General features: G+C 58.4%; 1 protein-coding gene across 1 annotated transcript; it reads right to left on the bottom strand.

Annotated features, from left to right (window-relative positions):
• Window positions 1-402: 402 nt before the first annotated feature.
• On the bottom strand, window positions 403-3,586 carry KLHDC7A (kelch domain containing 7A). The gene has a single exon (XM_059136883.1). The coding sequence runs from the start codon at window positions 3,551-3,553 to the stop codon at window positions 1,163-1,165; it is 2,391 nt and encodes a 796-aa protein (XP_058992866.1). The 5' UTR covers window positions 3,554-3,586; the 3' UTR covers window positions 403-1,162.
• Window positions 3,587-12,738: the final 9,152 nt, after the last annotated feature.

The following is a 12,738-nucleotide window of genomic DNA, read 5'->3' as shown; positions in this document are numbered from 1 at the left end:
CATTTTCAACGTGGGAACGCTGAAATCCAAAGCATCCTCAGGTCCCCACTTGTCAGGCCTGCCCTGCTGCATCCCCATCTCTACCTCTTTTGTCTAGGCTGCTTGTCACTTTAGAAGGGATTCCTGCTGCCCTGGCTTCCGGCTGGCCCCGGGAGCATCACTGCCTTTCCCTCTGTGTATGCATCATCCTCAGCGAGAGAATGGGCCTGCCACAATAGATTGGATCCCTCCCCTCCAAAGAGGAATGGGCAACTTCCTAAGGTTGGAGGGTCTCTGCGCTGTCCACATTTACCGACCCTGATGTGAGAGGATTTCCCAGGGTCCTGATGTGACATTAGACTTTTCTAGTTCCTCAGCGCCATCATGGACCCACCCCTCCCTCCTCTCCTGCCTGACCAGGTGCTGACAGATCACATCTTCTCTTCTCCTTCCCGAGACCTCAGATGTGGGACCACTGGCATCCTTAGTGGACCACTACAGGATGAAGGTTTTTGAATGGCTCCTAATTGGAGGCTTCTCCTCCTAGTATGCTAGGATTCTAGGTAATGAGAAAAAGTGCAGCGGGTAATGGTCAGTTTTCTCTGGAGGCAAGAGTCCCGTGGGCAGCTCCGACTGTCGCTGATCTACTTCTCCAACCATCTCTCCTCTGGCCAAGCCCCAGCGGGCTCCCCAGGGCTCTCCGCACAGCCCAAACCACCTTCCTGTGTGCCCCAGGAGTTTCTGGGAGCCCCTGGACGTAGGGGCTCAGTGGCCCGTGTTTAGGAAGGGACTCTGGTTTCTCATAGCGAGCTGGGCCATGTCCAGCAAGGTCGGTTTCAGGGGCTATTGGGGGTCAACCACAGGAGCTCGTGGTTGGGATGAGGCTATGCCCCTGAACTTTGGCAGGGTCCTGACATCCCTTCCGCCAAGAATTCAGATTTGAAGCAGAGCGGCACTCGTCCCTGCACACGTGGCTGCCCGGTCCCTGATTCTAGCTCAGCATCCCACTGCCAGCAAAGCCGCATCCCAGGGCCCCCCACAGCCAGCAGAGCAGGGTGGCTTAGAATCCACCCCTCGCTGGCCAAATGCCCGAGCTGCCTGCACTCCCAGAAATGGCTCACAGAGTGGCGGGTAGGGAGTGCTTGTCGCTTCCCAGTTTTGCAGCAGTCTGGTAGAAGGGTAGCTAGACCCTGGTCTGAGGCACCTCGGGGATAGGCAGGGTCAGGACGGTGGGCAGGAGGGTGCCCCGCGGCGAGGGGAAGCTCTGCAGCTCCTTGGGCACAAACCTGGGCGAGATGTGGTCGGCCAGGAAGCACAGCATGCGCCGGCGGCCCACGCAGTAGACGAGGTCGCCCACCACGGCGCACTGGAAGGCATCCGGGTAGGGTGTCCGGTACGCGGCACACTCGTACCAGAGGCGGGCGCTGGCACTGCAGCGGTACACGCTGATGCCCAGGCTGCGATCGAGGTCAAAACGGTAGAGGAAGCCGTTGACTGCCACCATCTCGGCTGTGCGGTCCTTGCCGCCCCCCGTGGCGCCCGCCTGCCAGCGCTGCTCCCGGGCCGAGAAGCGGAGCAGCAGGTAGCGCAGGGTGCCGCCCGTGACGAAGATGTCCCCCGCGCATGCCGTGGCGGTGTGTGCCAGGGCAAAGGTGTCGTTGGGGAGCGGGGGGACGAAGGTCCAGCGGTCCAGGCGGGGGTCGTAGCGTTCCACCGTGTTCAGACACTCCCCCCCGATGGCGTACAGGTGGCCGTCCAGGGCCACCAGCCGGCAGTGTGGCCGGGGCTGGTTGAGCGGGCACACCTCGCTCCAGATCGCTGTCAGCGGGTTGTAGCAGAAGACACGGTTGGAGGGCTGGCTCCCGGACCCCTGGCAGCCTGACACCACGAAGAGGTAATTGAAGAGACTGCAGAGGGCACAGCCTCGGGACACGGCCTCGGGGGGCAGACAGGCCAGAGGGTGCCAGACATCCCGCTCGTCATCATAGCAACGGAGACTGCCAGAGCCCTCCTGGGGGCACACATCGGCGACCACCAGGTGCTTGCGGCCCCGCAGCCGGCGCCCGAGGATCAGCTCCCGCTCAGTGCCGTTCAGGCACCCGTAGACGTCTGGGCTGCGCAGGACCTGGAGATAGTTGTCACTCATCACCTTGTAGGCTGCCTCCTGCAGCGCCTCTAGCTTCTGCCTCTTGGCCAAGGTCAGTACCTGGTAGCAGTTGCCCAGATCCAGGTGGACGTCGGGGGTGGAGCCAGGGGCCAGCGGGAGGTGGACGAAATTGGTCCTCGCCACCAGCTGCACGTGGGGCTCCCCACCGCTTCCAGCTGAGTTGGACCCCGGAGAAGCCCAGGGTAGGGGGAGGCCGGGCAAGGCTCTCCCGTCAGGGCAGGATGGAGTGGGGGCCCCAAAACCACTGAGCTGCAGCTGGAGCTCTGGGTTCTCCAGGATCTGGAGGAGGCTGTCTTTCCTGCTGAAGCCTTGCATAGAGGGCGGCGGTGCGGGCTGGGAGGACCCGGGTGATTCTGCTCCACCTTCCCGGTCAGCGGCATGGCTCCCTGAAGCTGCCCCTGCTCCCGGGGGTCCTGGTAGTGGCATGAGGGGTGGGGCCTCAGCCAGGGCAGCTGTTCTGCCGGCCAGCCTGCCCTTGGAGGTGGCCTGCGAGGTGGATTCCACATAGTAATCATACACCTTGCCCTTCAGCCTGGGCCCGACCCCCTCCACCTTCTCCTGCAGGAAATTCTCCTCCACACGCACCCGGGCCACCGACGCGTAGGTGTAGGAGGCGCTGGTGTTTCCCTCTTGCTGACATACGGTTAGGCCCATGTCTGCAGCGGCCTGGAGGGCCCTGGCCTCCTCCCTGTGGTGCCACGCTCCCGAGGCTCGGGTGAACACCCAGCTCTTGCTCGTGTAACTCTGGCCTTCCACATGGGCTATCCAGGTGGTGGGGGTGGCTTCCTGCTCCAGGGGATGCCCCGGGGGCCTACCATCCAGCCACAGGGCAGGCTCACTGCCCACACCGCCCCCATCCCCCGTGGTGAAGCCAGGGCGGGAGCTTTGGGACTCGCTGCCCAGATGGGGGTGGGGGGGCAGCTCAGGCTCACCGCCAGCAGCTGTTCCGGCTTCCCGGCCACGGTGGCGAGGAGGCCCCAGCTCAGAGTCCGGGCGCTGCCCACCGCCTTCCTCACCAGCGCCTTTCTCCTCGGGCTCCTGAGCCTCATGGGCTTCTGAGTCTTCTGGAGAGGGTTCTGTGGCCAGGACTTGGGAGTCCCCCTGATTCTCCCAGCCACGGCCTGGCTCCTCTCTGGTCCCCTTGCTTCCCCTCCGGTGTCTCAGCGCCCAGTGCGGTGCCCTGGGAGCAGCTTTCTGGACCGCAGGCTGCCCGGAGCCCTCGGCTTCCTCATTGGCCTCGGCCTTGGCGTTCCTGCCCCTCAGTGGGGCCTGGCTGGGCCTTGACTTGTACAGCCGGTAGGCCACGGTCAGCAGGAGCAGGGCAGCGGCGGACAGCACCACCTTGCCTGCCAGCTGCATGTCCAAATGCCAGTCCTGGGCCTCCGCTCCTCCTCTTCCGGGGAGCATGCTTCCCAAAGCCGACCTGGGGCTGGAGAATGTCAAGAATCCGATTAATGATTGCCCAATAGGGGCCGGTTCCTGCTTCCAGCGGGGTGAGCTGGAGGGGGGTTCTGGGCTGGCTCTGACCAGCCAGCGGCCGGTCAGCAGGGGAGAGTGGGAGCCAAGGTGACCTTGAGCTGGCAGACCGTGGCCACAGGGGCTCAGGGCCAGCAGATCTCGGCACTGGCCTCCTTGGATCCTTCGACGCTTTTCCTGGGGGTGGGAGTGGGGGTTGTGCCCCAGGGCTGAGCTTGTGATCAGCCACCCGAGCCAGCAGCCGCTGGAGGATGTTAGGAGTGTCCAGCTCGTACACAAAGAGGGAGGAAGCTCTCTTGACCAAAGAGTCACCCGATGCCAGGAAACGCAGGGGGTTGGTTATTACATGTGTGTGTTTTATTTTCTCTTTTGCAAATCCACCGGGCTAGGAGGGTTGGGTGTGGTGAGTTGGGAGACAGGTGGAGCCGTGGCAGGTGTGGCCCGAGAGCCTCCCTGTCTGCTTCCTTCCTGACGGGGTCTGCCGGTCCCAGAGGTGAGGTCCGCAAGTAGCTGCGGGGAAGGCTGAGCCCGGGACTGCAGCCAAGCCACCCGACCCAGCTTTGAATGCCTCTGCCCTCCTTCTGGGGCGCCTGAGGGCAGATGGGGAAAGCACCGGGAGTTAGCGCCCAGATCAGGGAGAGACGCGAGGCTGGCCCTTCCTTGCCCTCGAAAACAGACAATGTTCTCCGGTGAGAGGCCAAGGGAGAGTCACCGGCCCCCATCTCACCAGGGCTGTGGGTTCCAGATCCAGACTGGCAACCTATCTCTGCCCCTTGCCAGCTGTGTGACCATAGGCAAGTGACTTCCCCTCTCTGAGCATGAATCTCTTTAACTGAAGACGGGGGTGGGGCTGGGGAACAGCACATATACTTCGTAAGGCTGTGACTGATGTGTGGACAGCCCACAGTGCTGAGCTCCACCTTGTGAAAGCTCATGAACTGTCAGCCATTCTTCTCTCTCCTCTCCTCCTCCTCCTCGGGGTCATTACCACTCATATAAATCGTCACCAGCTGAACCTGAAGCCCAGATCTAATTCGGCCCCTCCCCAGACCAAGGTCCTCTCAGGGCACCCAGAGGCCAGGGCAGGACTCTCAGACTCGTGCTGCCGTCTGGGCCAGCAGGATCAGTGGCTGACCTGCCCAGCAGGTTGGGAGTGAGCTTCCCGCTCTCTCCCGGGCTCGAATCCCAGCCTGCAGGGGGAACGCCGCACTCCCACGAGCTGGCTTCGAGCTCTCAAAATTACCGCTCCCTCCTCCGCCCCAAACCCAGTCTGTTTGGAAAAAGTGAAATGAACAAATGAAGACAGGAGCGAAATTAAAAGATAATTGGAAGTCTGTATCAGGCTTCTGGGAGGGTGCGTGTGTGCCGCCGGTCTGGGATCTCGGTGCCGGCAGGACAAAAATTGAGAAGTCTGGGGTTGGCTCAGTGGGGGGGTAAACAGTCGAAGCTGAATGCGTGCCATGCAAATAATCAGGCCCATCTTCCAGGGACTGGCTTTGAATTCGGTGGTGTTTGTCCCTCCCCTGGTCTGCTCAGCACCAAGGGTCAGCGTTTCCCAAGGAGGACATCAACCCCAGGTGAGGCCCTGAGTTGGGGGGCCCGAGGCGGGGAGGAGGTGGATGCAGGGAGGACTGTGGCCTCTCACACGCACACAGACAGGCACGCACTCCCCCGTGTGCACACACCCCCATGGGCACGGGGGTGTGCACATGTGCGCACACACACGAGGGAGAGGGTAGAGCTTCTGAGTCCGGAAGAGTCAGCGATAAAAGGATCCTGGTTTGATAGATGCGGAGGCCAAGGCCTAGGGAGGGAAAGTCTGTGCAGCTGGGCCTGGAACACAGGGCATCTGACTGGGCCCCTAGGGGTGGACGAGGTGGTCAGGGACACAGTCCTACTCATCCAGAGGCACACGGTCAGTATTCGGTAGGGCAAGGATGGTTCTTCACGTGTACCAGGGGCCTTCCCTCCACAAACTCTCCTTGACACACGACTGACGGGCTTCCTTACACTCGGCACCCCCAGGCCGTCCCCTCCCCCACAACCGGCTGGCGTGGACTGACCGCCAGGTCCACACGGCTTGTTTAATGCTGCAATATTTCCATTCTGCCTGGGGAATAGCCAGTCTCCCAACCCCACCAGCCTGGCTGCCATCCCCCCAGGACCCCCTCCGTCCACTCTGCTGTTCGTGGACTAGAGGCTTAGTATCACAAGGGTCCTCAAGCCGTGTGACAGTGCCCTGCCTTACCAGGCTGTAAAATTTAGAATATTCCCCTGGGCATTGCTGCCCGCTGGGCCCATGTTGAGCTCCATCTAGGGATGTTGGCACCATAGTTAAGGGACGGAGGCTACCATCTTGGTCAGGAATCTGAGACAGTCCAGGTGAGGCCCCACCGGGCCCCTGGTGATCCCGCCAGGATGAACGCCACCGGCCGAGGCTCCAGTGCCCGGTCGCCCGTCCCATCCAGCCTCCTACTCACGTGACAGCCACAAAGCACTCTTGTGGTTGTTATAGGCACAGCCTGTGACCCACCCTTCTGATTCTTCTGCCCTGTGTGGTCGGCACCGTCACCCTTACTTTACAGGTGAGGGCAGCCGAGCTCCCAAGAGGTGAGGTGACCTTGCCTGGGTCCCACGGCCAGTGAGTAGAATGCAGGTGGGGCTCAGGTCCGTCTGCTCTTTGACGTTGGCCCTGCACCGGCAGCCTACCCTGCTGTCTGTGACCAAAGTTGACCTCCACAGAAACCCGGGGAAGCGACCATTGTTTTCCAAAGAGACAAGTCCCTGCTGTTCCCTTCCGTTGTGGGACAAGGGGAGGCCAGGGCTGGGTGCTGCCAGGGTTTTGGAGATGGCACGGTGTGCCGTAGTCACCAGGAAAGGGAGTTTCAAAGAGTCAGGAATGCCAAGGGCATAAAGAAATGTCCTACTTACAATTCCACTGCGTAGACCATTAGGAAGTGGAATAATGGCCTTTGAAACGTGCCTGTGAACTTGATGGGGAAATTGAACGTGAAACGATTCATGGGTGCCGCTGGAGATGGCAGCGTGCGTGCTGATTTCTGCTCCCGGGGCGGGATGAGCAGAGGCAGGGGGGAACATCCCGGTGTTGGAGTACGCGGCATACCCACTGCCTGCGTGCGGGGATAGAGGGCCCAGAGCTGGTAATAACAGTAGAAGTACTAAGAGCCAATATTTCCCGGGTGCCCATTCCATGCCCGGCCCTGGGCACTGCTGAGGCTGCGGGCACTGTCTCCTTCCACCTGGTCACCCGCACTCTAGCAGGCGTAAGACCCATTCTAGAGGTGAGGACACCGAGGCCCAGTTTCTTGCCCAAGGCTAAGTCTGTTCTACCCCAAAGCCATTTTCCAGAAACCCTTGTTAGCGTGCAGGACCTCAGCCCCCTCCCCAACCTAGAATCTTCCTGCCAACCAGATCCCTGCAGGAAAGCACTGTAAGTACTTGGATCGGTACCCTGCCCACCTGTAGTCCCAACTGCATGACCTTGAATAGCCTCAAGACAATGTGGGTTCTCCCAACCCGGGTCAGAGAGAGGTCCCATGTGTGTCACTGCCCCGTGGCACCTGAGTTCTTGTGATAACCTTAATAGACATCACCATGGTTTGATTGTCCAAATCTCTGTGACTCTGCTTCCTTCTCTCTCCAATGGGTGTGACACCATTGGGACTATTGTCAGAAAATACGTTAGGACGCCTAGGAGGACACCTGCTGCAGGGGCGTAGTGGGGAGCTCTAAATGTTTATAGAATATATTGGCAGATCAGAAGAGAAGCCATCATGGTTGAGGGCTGGAGGTGTGCCTTGCTCTGAAGTGTTTCAGAGACAGGTTCTCATCTAAGCAAATTTCTGTAACCTTCCCAAGCAGGAAGGTGGGGGTTATCCCTGTTTTACAAGGAAGGAGCCCAGAGGGGTTAAGTTATTTTCCCAAAGCCATACAGCTAGGAAATGATAGACCCGAGCTTCCAACCAGGCAACTTTATGTCTAAGGGCCTTGCTTCCGGCCAGGCTGTCTTGCTCTCCTGTCATTGTTCCTACCTCCTTCTCCTGTGGGATTCCTAACAGTTACTAGTCTGGCACGTCCTACCGGGGGCAGTGAGACCTCTGGGCCCCGCTGTCCCCAGAACCCCATCCTAGCAGCTCATGGCTCCCCTCCGCTCTCTCCACGTGCAGTCTCCAGGATGTCCTGTGGCTCCCTACAGCCTCCCCTATCAAATCTAAATGCCTCAGCCTGTTCTCCAAGGTCCCTTTGACGGCCCAACCTCATTTGTCACTGTGCCCAAACACCCGTTCTGCTCCAGCCAAGCTCATCCGTTTACTGTCCCCTCGTTCTTGCTGTCGCACGGGCCATTTCTCCCACTCACGGCGTGCTTGCCCACACCTCTGCCGTTCTGCTCACTTTTGCAAAACCCCAGATCGAAACTGGGCCTTCTCCATGGGGACTCAAGCCAGAGTAACAGTTTTTCCACTCTCTCTGGATCGCAGGTTCCTCTGAGGCACCCCTGGAAGTTACAGACCCATGTTTAAGAAATGCATATACAAATGCCTGGGTGGCTCAGTGGGTTAAGCCTCTCTGTCTTTGGCTCAGATCATGGTCTCAGGGTCCTGGGATTGAGCCCCACATTGGGCTCTCTGCTCAGCAGGGAACCTGTTTCCTCCTCTCTCTCTGCCTGCCTGATCTCTCACTCTCTGTCAAACAAATAAATAAAATCTTAAAAAAGAAAAAAAGAAATGCTTATACTTGTACTATTTCACTTGCAAATTCTGGAAGTCCCCTGGCCCTGGTTAGGAGATCTCCGAGTCAGGGAAAGGTGCCTCCTGAGCTTATGGGAGTATGTGTCAGATGGGTTTTGGGGGTAAGAAGTAACACCAGCTCAAGGCGGTGTGTTTTGAAATAAATGTGTGTTTTGGGTTTCTCCATGCAAAAGAAAGAAAAAAGTTTCCTGGGCAGATAAGCGTAGAAAGCGCCGCTTTGTGACCCCGGAGCTCAATTTCTTCATTTGTAAAATGGGGCCAATAAAACCCGCTACTATGTAAATTGTCATGGTGATGAGGTGACTGACAGTGCTTCGAGGGTCACATTTTCTTTGAGCCCCACGTCCTGTGCTCTTCTACAGAGACCACCAGGAAGGAGAGAGGCAGAGATCGTCTCCCCTGTAGGCCCAGTGGAGGGTGGAGCTGGAGGAGCCTGAGCCGGCAGGGAGGGTCTGGGGGAGGGCCGCAGGGCTGCCTCGGGTCTGTCCGGGAGACGAGAGAGCCGGGGCTGGCCCCTGAGAGGTAGGACACGTTTGTGTTCCACAGCCCTGAGCCTCTAAATGGAGCTAACTCAGGGCAGCCTGGGGCCTCACCGGCCCATTAGAGCTGCTGAGATCGATTGAAAATCAGCGCTCTGCAGAGAGACAGCTGCCCAGGTGCAGAAGGTGGAGAGAGTGGTCCCCGCCAAGCAGGGGAGAGCCGGGGGGCAGGTGGGGTGATGCTGCAGGGAGAGCAACCGGGGACGCCGGGCTAGGGGTCAGAGGCCCTGCCCAAGCATCCAGAGGGGGCTAGGGACCAGACCCAGGCCTGGTTCTGGGGAGTGAGAAACAAATGGAGAAGAGACAGCTTCACTGCGCACCTACTATGTGCCAGCCAGCGGGCAAAGAACTCCATATTCGTCAGGACTTAATCTTCATACAAGCCGATGGCTGAGACAAGGCTACGTGTTCCACCAAATCCGGGTTCTTTTCTTCTTCCTGGGCACCCAAGAAAGGGACATTTCCCAGAACCACCCCCCCCTGCAGTGGGGGGGGCATTTGATGGAGCGTGGCCACGGAAGGGCAAGCTGAGCTGACATGAGTGGCTGCTGGGTTGAGTCGGGGAAGAACCCGTGTGCTACCTCCCCTCCTTCCCCCCCTGCAGTGGTGACCTCGGAGGCCCAGGTGTCCCAGCCCACCTCTCCCCCAGCCCATATGCAACTGGGACAGTGAACTGGTATTCCACGGAGCTGCTGCAGTTTGCTGGTTACAGAGGCCAGGTATCAGCTTCCTGGGCTACTGTGGAGGGATTGTTTCCAGTCTGAAGATACGCAAATGGAAGTCCAAAGAGGCCCAAACTCCCCAGCTAGCAGGCTCAGCCTCACCCCAAGATATGTCCTTCTGTCTGTCCTTTTAGGCCTGCCTTGGCCCTCCAGAAGCTTGCAGGGGAGCGGGAGAGACCATATCAGAGCAAATCGTGGGTGCTGTGAAAACAAGGAGGAAAGAGCCCAGGCTTCAGGGGAGCAGGACTTTCCAGAGCTGAGTCTTCAGGGATTTGACAGGTTAAACGAGGTAGGGAAAGGCCAGTTGATGCAGAGGGCCCATGAGGTGCCAAGGTCCTGAGGCTGGGGGCCATAATCAAGAGTTCAGGCACAGGGATGGTTCTAAGCATTTGAAAAGTGTATGGGGCATTGCAGTGGTTCACCGGATGGCAATGCCATGGGGACCAAATGAGTCTGGCCCTTAAAGCCAGAAAGATTGAGATAGGAACCAAGGTAGGACTTCCCTTGATGGGAGCGTTCTAGATAATGCAAGGTCTGGGGATCACTCCCATCAGCAGTCACCAAGAATGGCGGAATGGAGAGGGGCTAGTTTCAATTTGGAGAAGGGGGAACCTACATTGTGTTTCCTTGTCCATGTCCCCCGGGTGTGCCCCAATTGTCACCACTTCCCAGGAGCACGCTGCTTTTCTGTTCTGCCTTCTCATTTCCCAGGTGCCGTGATTCAAAGACTGCGTCCCAGCCCCATGCTCTGAGTTCCATGATGCTGGATGGTGGGGTCTCTTGCTGGAGGGTTTTGCTTCACATTCCTCTAGTCGGTGCTGGAAATAGGGGAACGCTGCATATCTTATCCTTCTTCTTCGGAAGTGTTGTGTTTTCATTTCCATCGCTGCCTGAGCGCCCGGATGGGGGCGGGGGACAGACGAAGCTCAAACCTCTCGGGGCAGAGCCTCCAAGTCCAGAGCCTCAAAGTCCACGGTCTCTAGGCAGCAGGCTCCCATTGCCAGGAAACGGAGCTTCCCAGAGCTGAAAGCCACCTTGGAGGCCCATAGTCCAATCCTCTTGTGCTACCCAGAGACCGCATACCAGAGGGAGGTGATGCCCCAAATCCATGCAGAGGGACCAACGTGCCAGTGCCATGTCTCTGAGCACTGGGGTGAGATCAGGGACCCCCACCACATGCAATAGTTCTCCCCCGCCCCGTGTGTTTGCAGACTGCTTCCCCATTCCACAACAAACCCATGAGTGAGGAGCCCCGAGTGCTGTTTCACAAAAGAGAAACTGAGGCCCAGAAGGGAGGTGATCCTGCCCAAATCCCTCAGCTCAAAGGTGGCAGAGCTGGGATTGTCGTCCTCCAAGCCCCATGGCTGCCCAGGACAGGGATACCACGATGGGTCAGGAAACTCCAGCGGCCTCATATCCAAGAAATCAGTAGAGCGGGGATGAGACCTTTTCCTGGCTGGCCAGGGGCCCCGCTGGGAAGGCATCCGGAGACAAAGATGGGGCCCCTGTGCAGCCTCCGGTGACGCTCAGCGCCTAACAATGCTGGGGAGGTTCCGTGGGACTCCCTCTTCACAGGAGGCGCATACCTGGAGGGCAGGCTGTGCACGCAGGGAGGGTCTGGCCCGTCCTTGGTAATCTGTAAACTTTTGTTGAATACAAATGAATAAACAAGGACAGGTGAGCTGCTGTGTTGACAAGAGCAAATGAATACAGCCCAGATTGAGCCTTTCTTTGGTTTAAATACTGAGAGGCGAAGCGCTGGTACCTTCGGGGCCAAGAGCCATTGGGGAAGGCTGGAAAGGGCTGCATCTGGAAGGAGAGGACATGGCTTCCCAAAGAGATTGCTGAAGAAAGGCATTCTGGGAGGCAGAAGAGCTTGTGCAAAGGTTCGGTGGTAGGAACGAGCAGCTGGCTTGGGATGAAAGTACATGATTGGGGCCAGAGCGGGGGGCTAGGTCAGGGTGACATGGGTGCCTCAGGGGAGTGGGTCTGGCTGCCATCTCTGAGCTCGGCCATCTGTTCTTTCTTGGAGGTCTTCTCAGGACTACAGGGACAAGTCAATTGTGTTGAGTGGATGGTGGCTAAGGCTTGGAAATAAAGCAAAAGAAAAAATAAACTGTTCCTAAGAGAGCTGAGTAAAAGGTTTGGGTCATTCAAAAGTCTGGCTGCTCTGGGTCCTGGCATCATCGTGAAATCTTTATGCATTCTTCGGCAGGTGGCTCTTGTTCTCTGGGTCTCAGTTTCCCCATCTGTAACATGGGCGGGGAGTTGGAAAACTACCCCCGTGATCAAGATCCTGAAAGTTCGTTTCCCCGGTGCAGGGGCAGCTGATGGAAAATCTGGGATTCCCTGTGTTCTGGGGGTTGTGGGGGTTTCCAGTCAGGGCCCCAACCTCCGCTTCCTCTCTGGCTTGGCTTCTGCCCCTGCGCCGTTCCCCTAGGGGAGATGTTCTGGTCCTTTGCCAGCCCAGCGCTACCTCCTGGTCTCCAGGATCCAGCCTAAGCATTGGCTTCTTTGTGTATCACAATTAACCATCACTAATGGTTCCAAAGAAAGTTGTTATATTTATTTTGCTTTCACTAAGTGCCATGCATGAATCCCGGACAGCAGCCACCCTGAGAGGTAGGTACTATGACCATTCCTGGGTAGGGAAACTGAGGCTCGGAGGGGACAAATGACGGGGAGTGGAAGCCAGAGGTATCTGGTGGGGGCACTGCCGCTTTGCAGCACGAGGCCTGAACCCCAGGCTTGGCCCAGTTCCCCCAGCCTGAGCAACCAACCGCTGTGGAGGTCAAGTCAGGGCAGGAGGGTGGCCTCTAGAACTGGTTTTTCTTGCTCTGGGTCTGGGCTGGAGGTCACCACTGTGCCAAGTCTGGGAGCTGAGGACTCGGAAACTGCTCTTTCAGGATCTTCTGGCCACATGAGCTTCTTTGTTCCTGTGGGCTAGGTGAGGGTCAAGGGAGGCTGGAGTCTGACATCTGGGACCAACTGCAGAGAGCGTGTGTGAGCAAGGGGGGCTCGGGGCAGACAGCACGGGACTGGGGCTGGGCTGGAGTGCTGGCTCTCTCTCGGTGATCTGCTGAGTG

This window comes from Mustela lutreola, chromosome 10 (genome assembly GCF_030435805.1).
Source record: "Mustela lutreola isolate mMusLut2 chromosome 10, mMusLut2.pri, whole genome shotgun sequence".
Classification (NCBI taxonomy): Eukaryota; Metazoa; Chordata; class Mammalia; order Carnivora; family Mustelidae; genus Mustela; species Mustela lutreola.
The sequence above is the reverse complement of the archived record's forward strand: the minus strand, read 5'-3'. Positions and strand labels throughout refer to the sequence as shown.

What these genes read in the sequence shown, in the direction of transcription:
- KLHDC7A (XM_059136883.1), bottom strand. Translation starts at nt 3,553, where the DNA reads ATGCTCCCCGGAAGAGGAGGAGCGGAGGCCCAGGACTGGCATTTGGAC.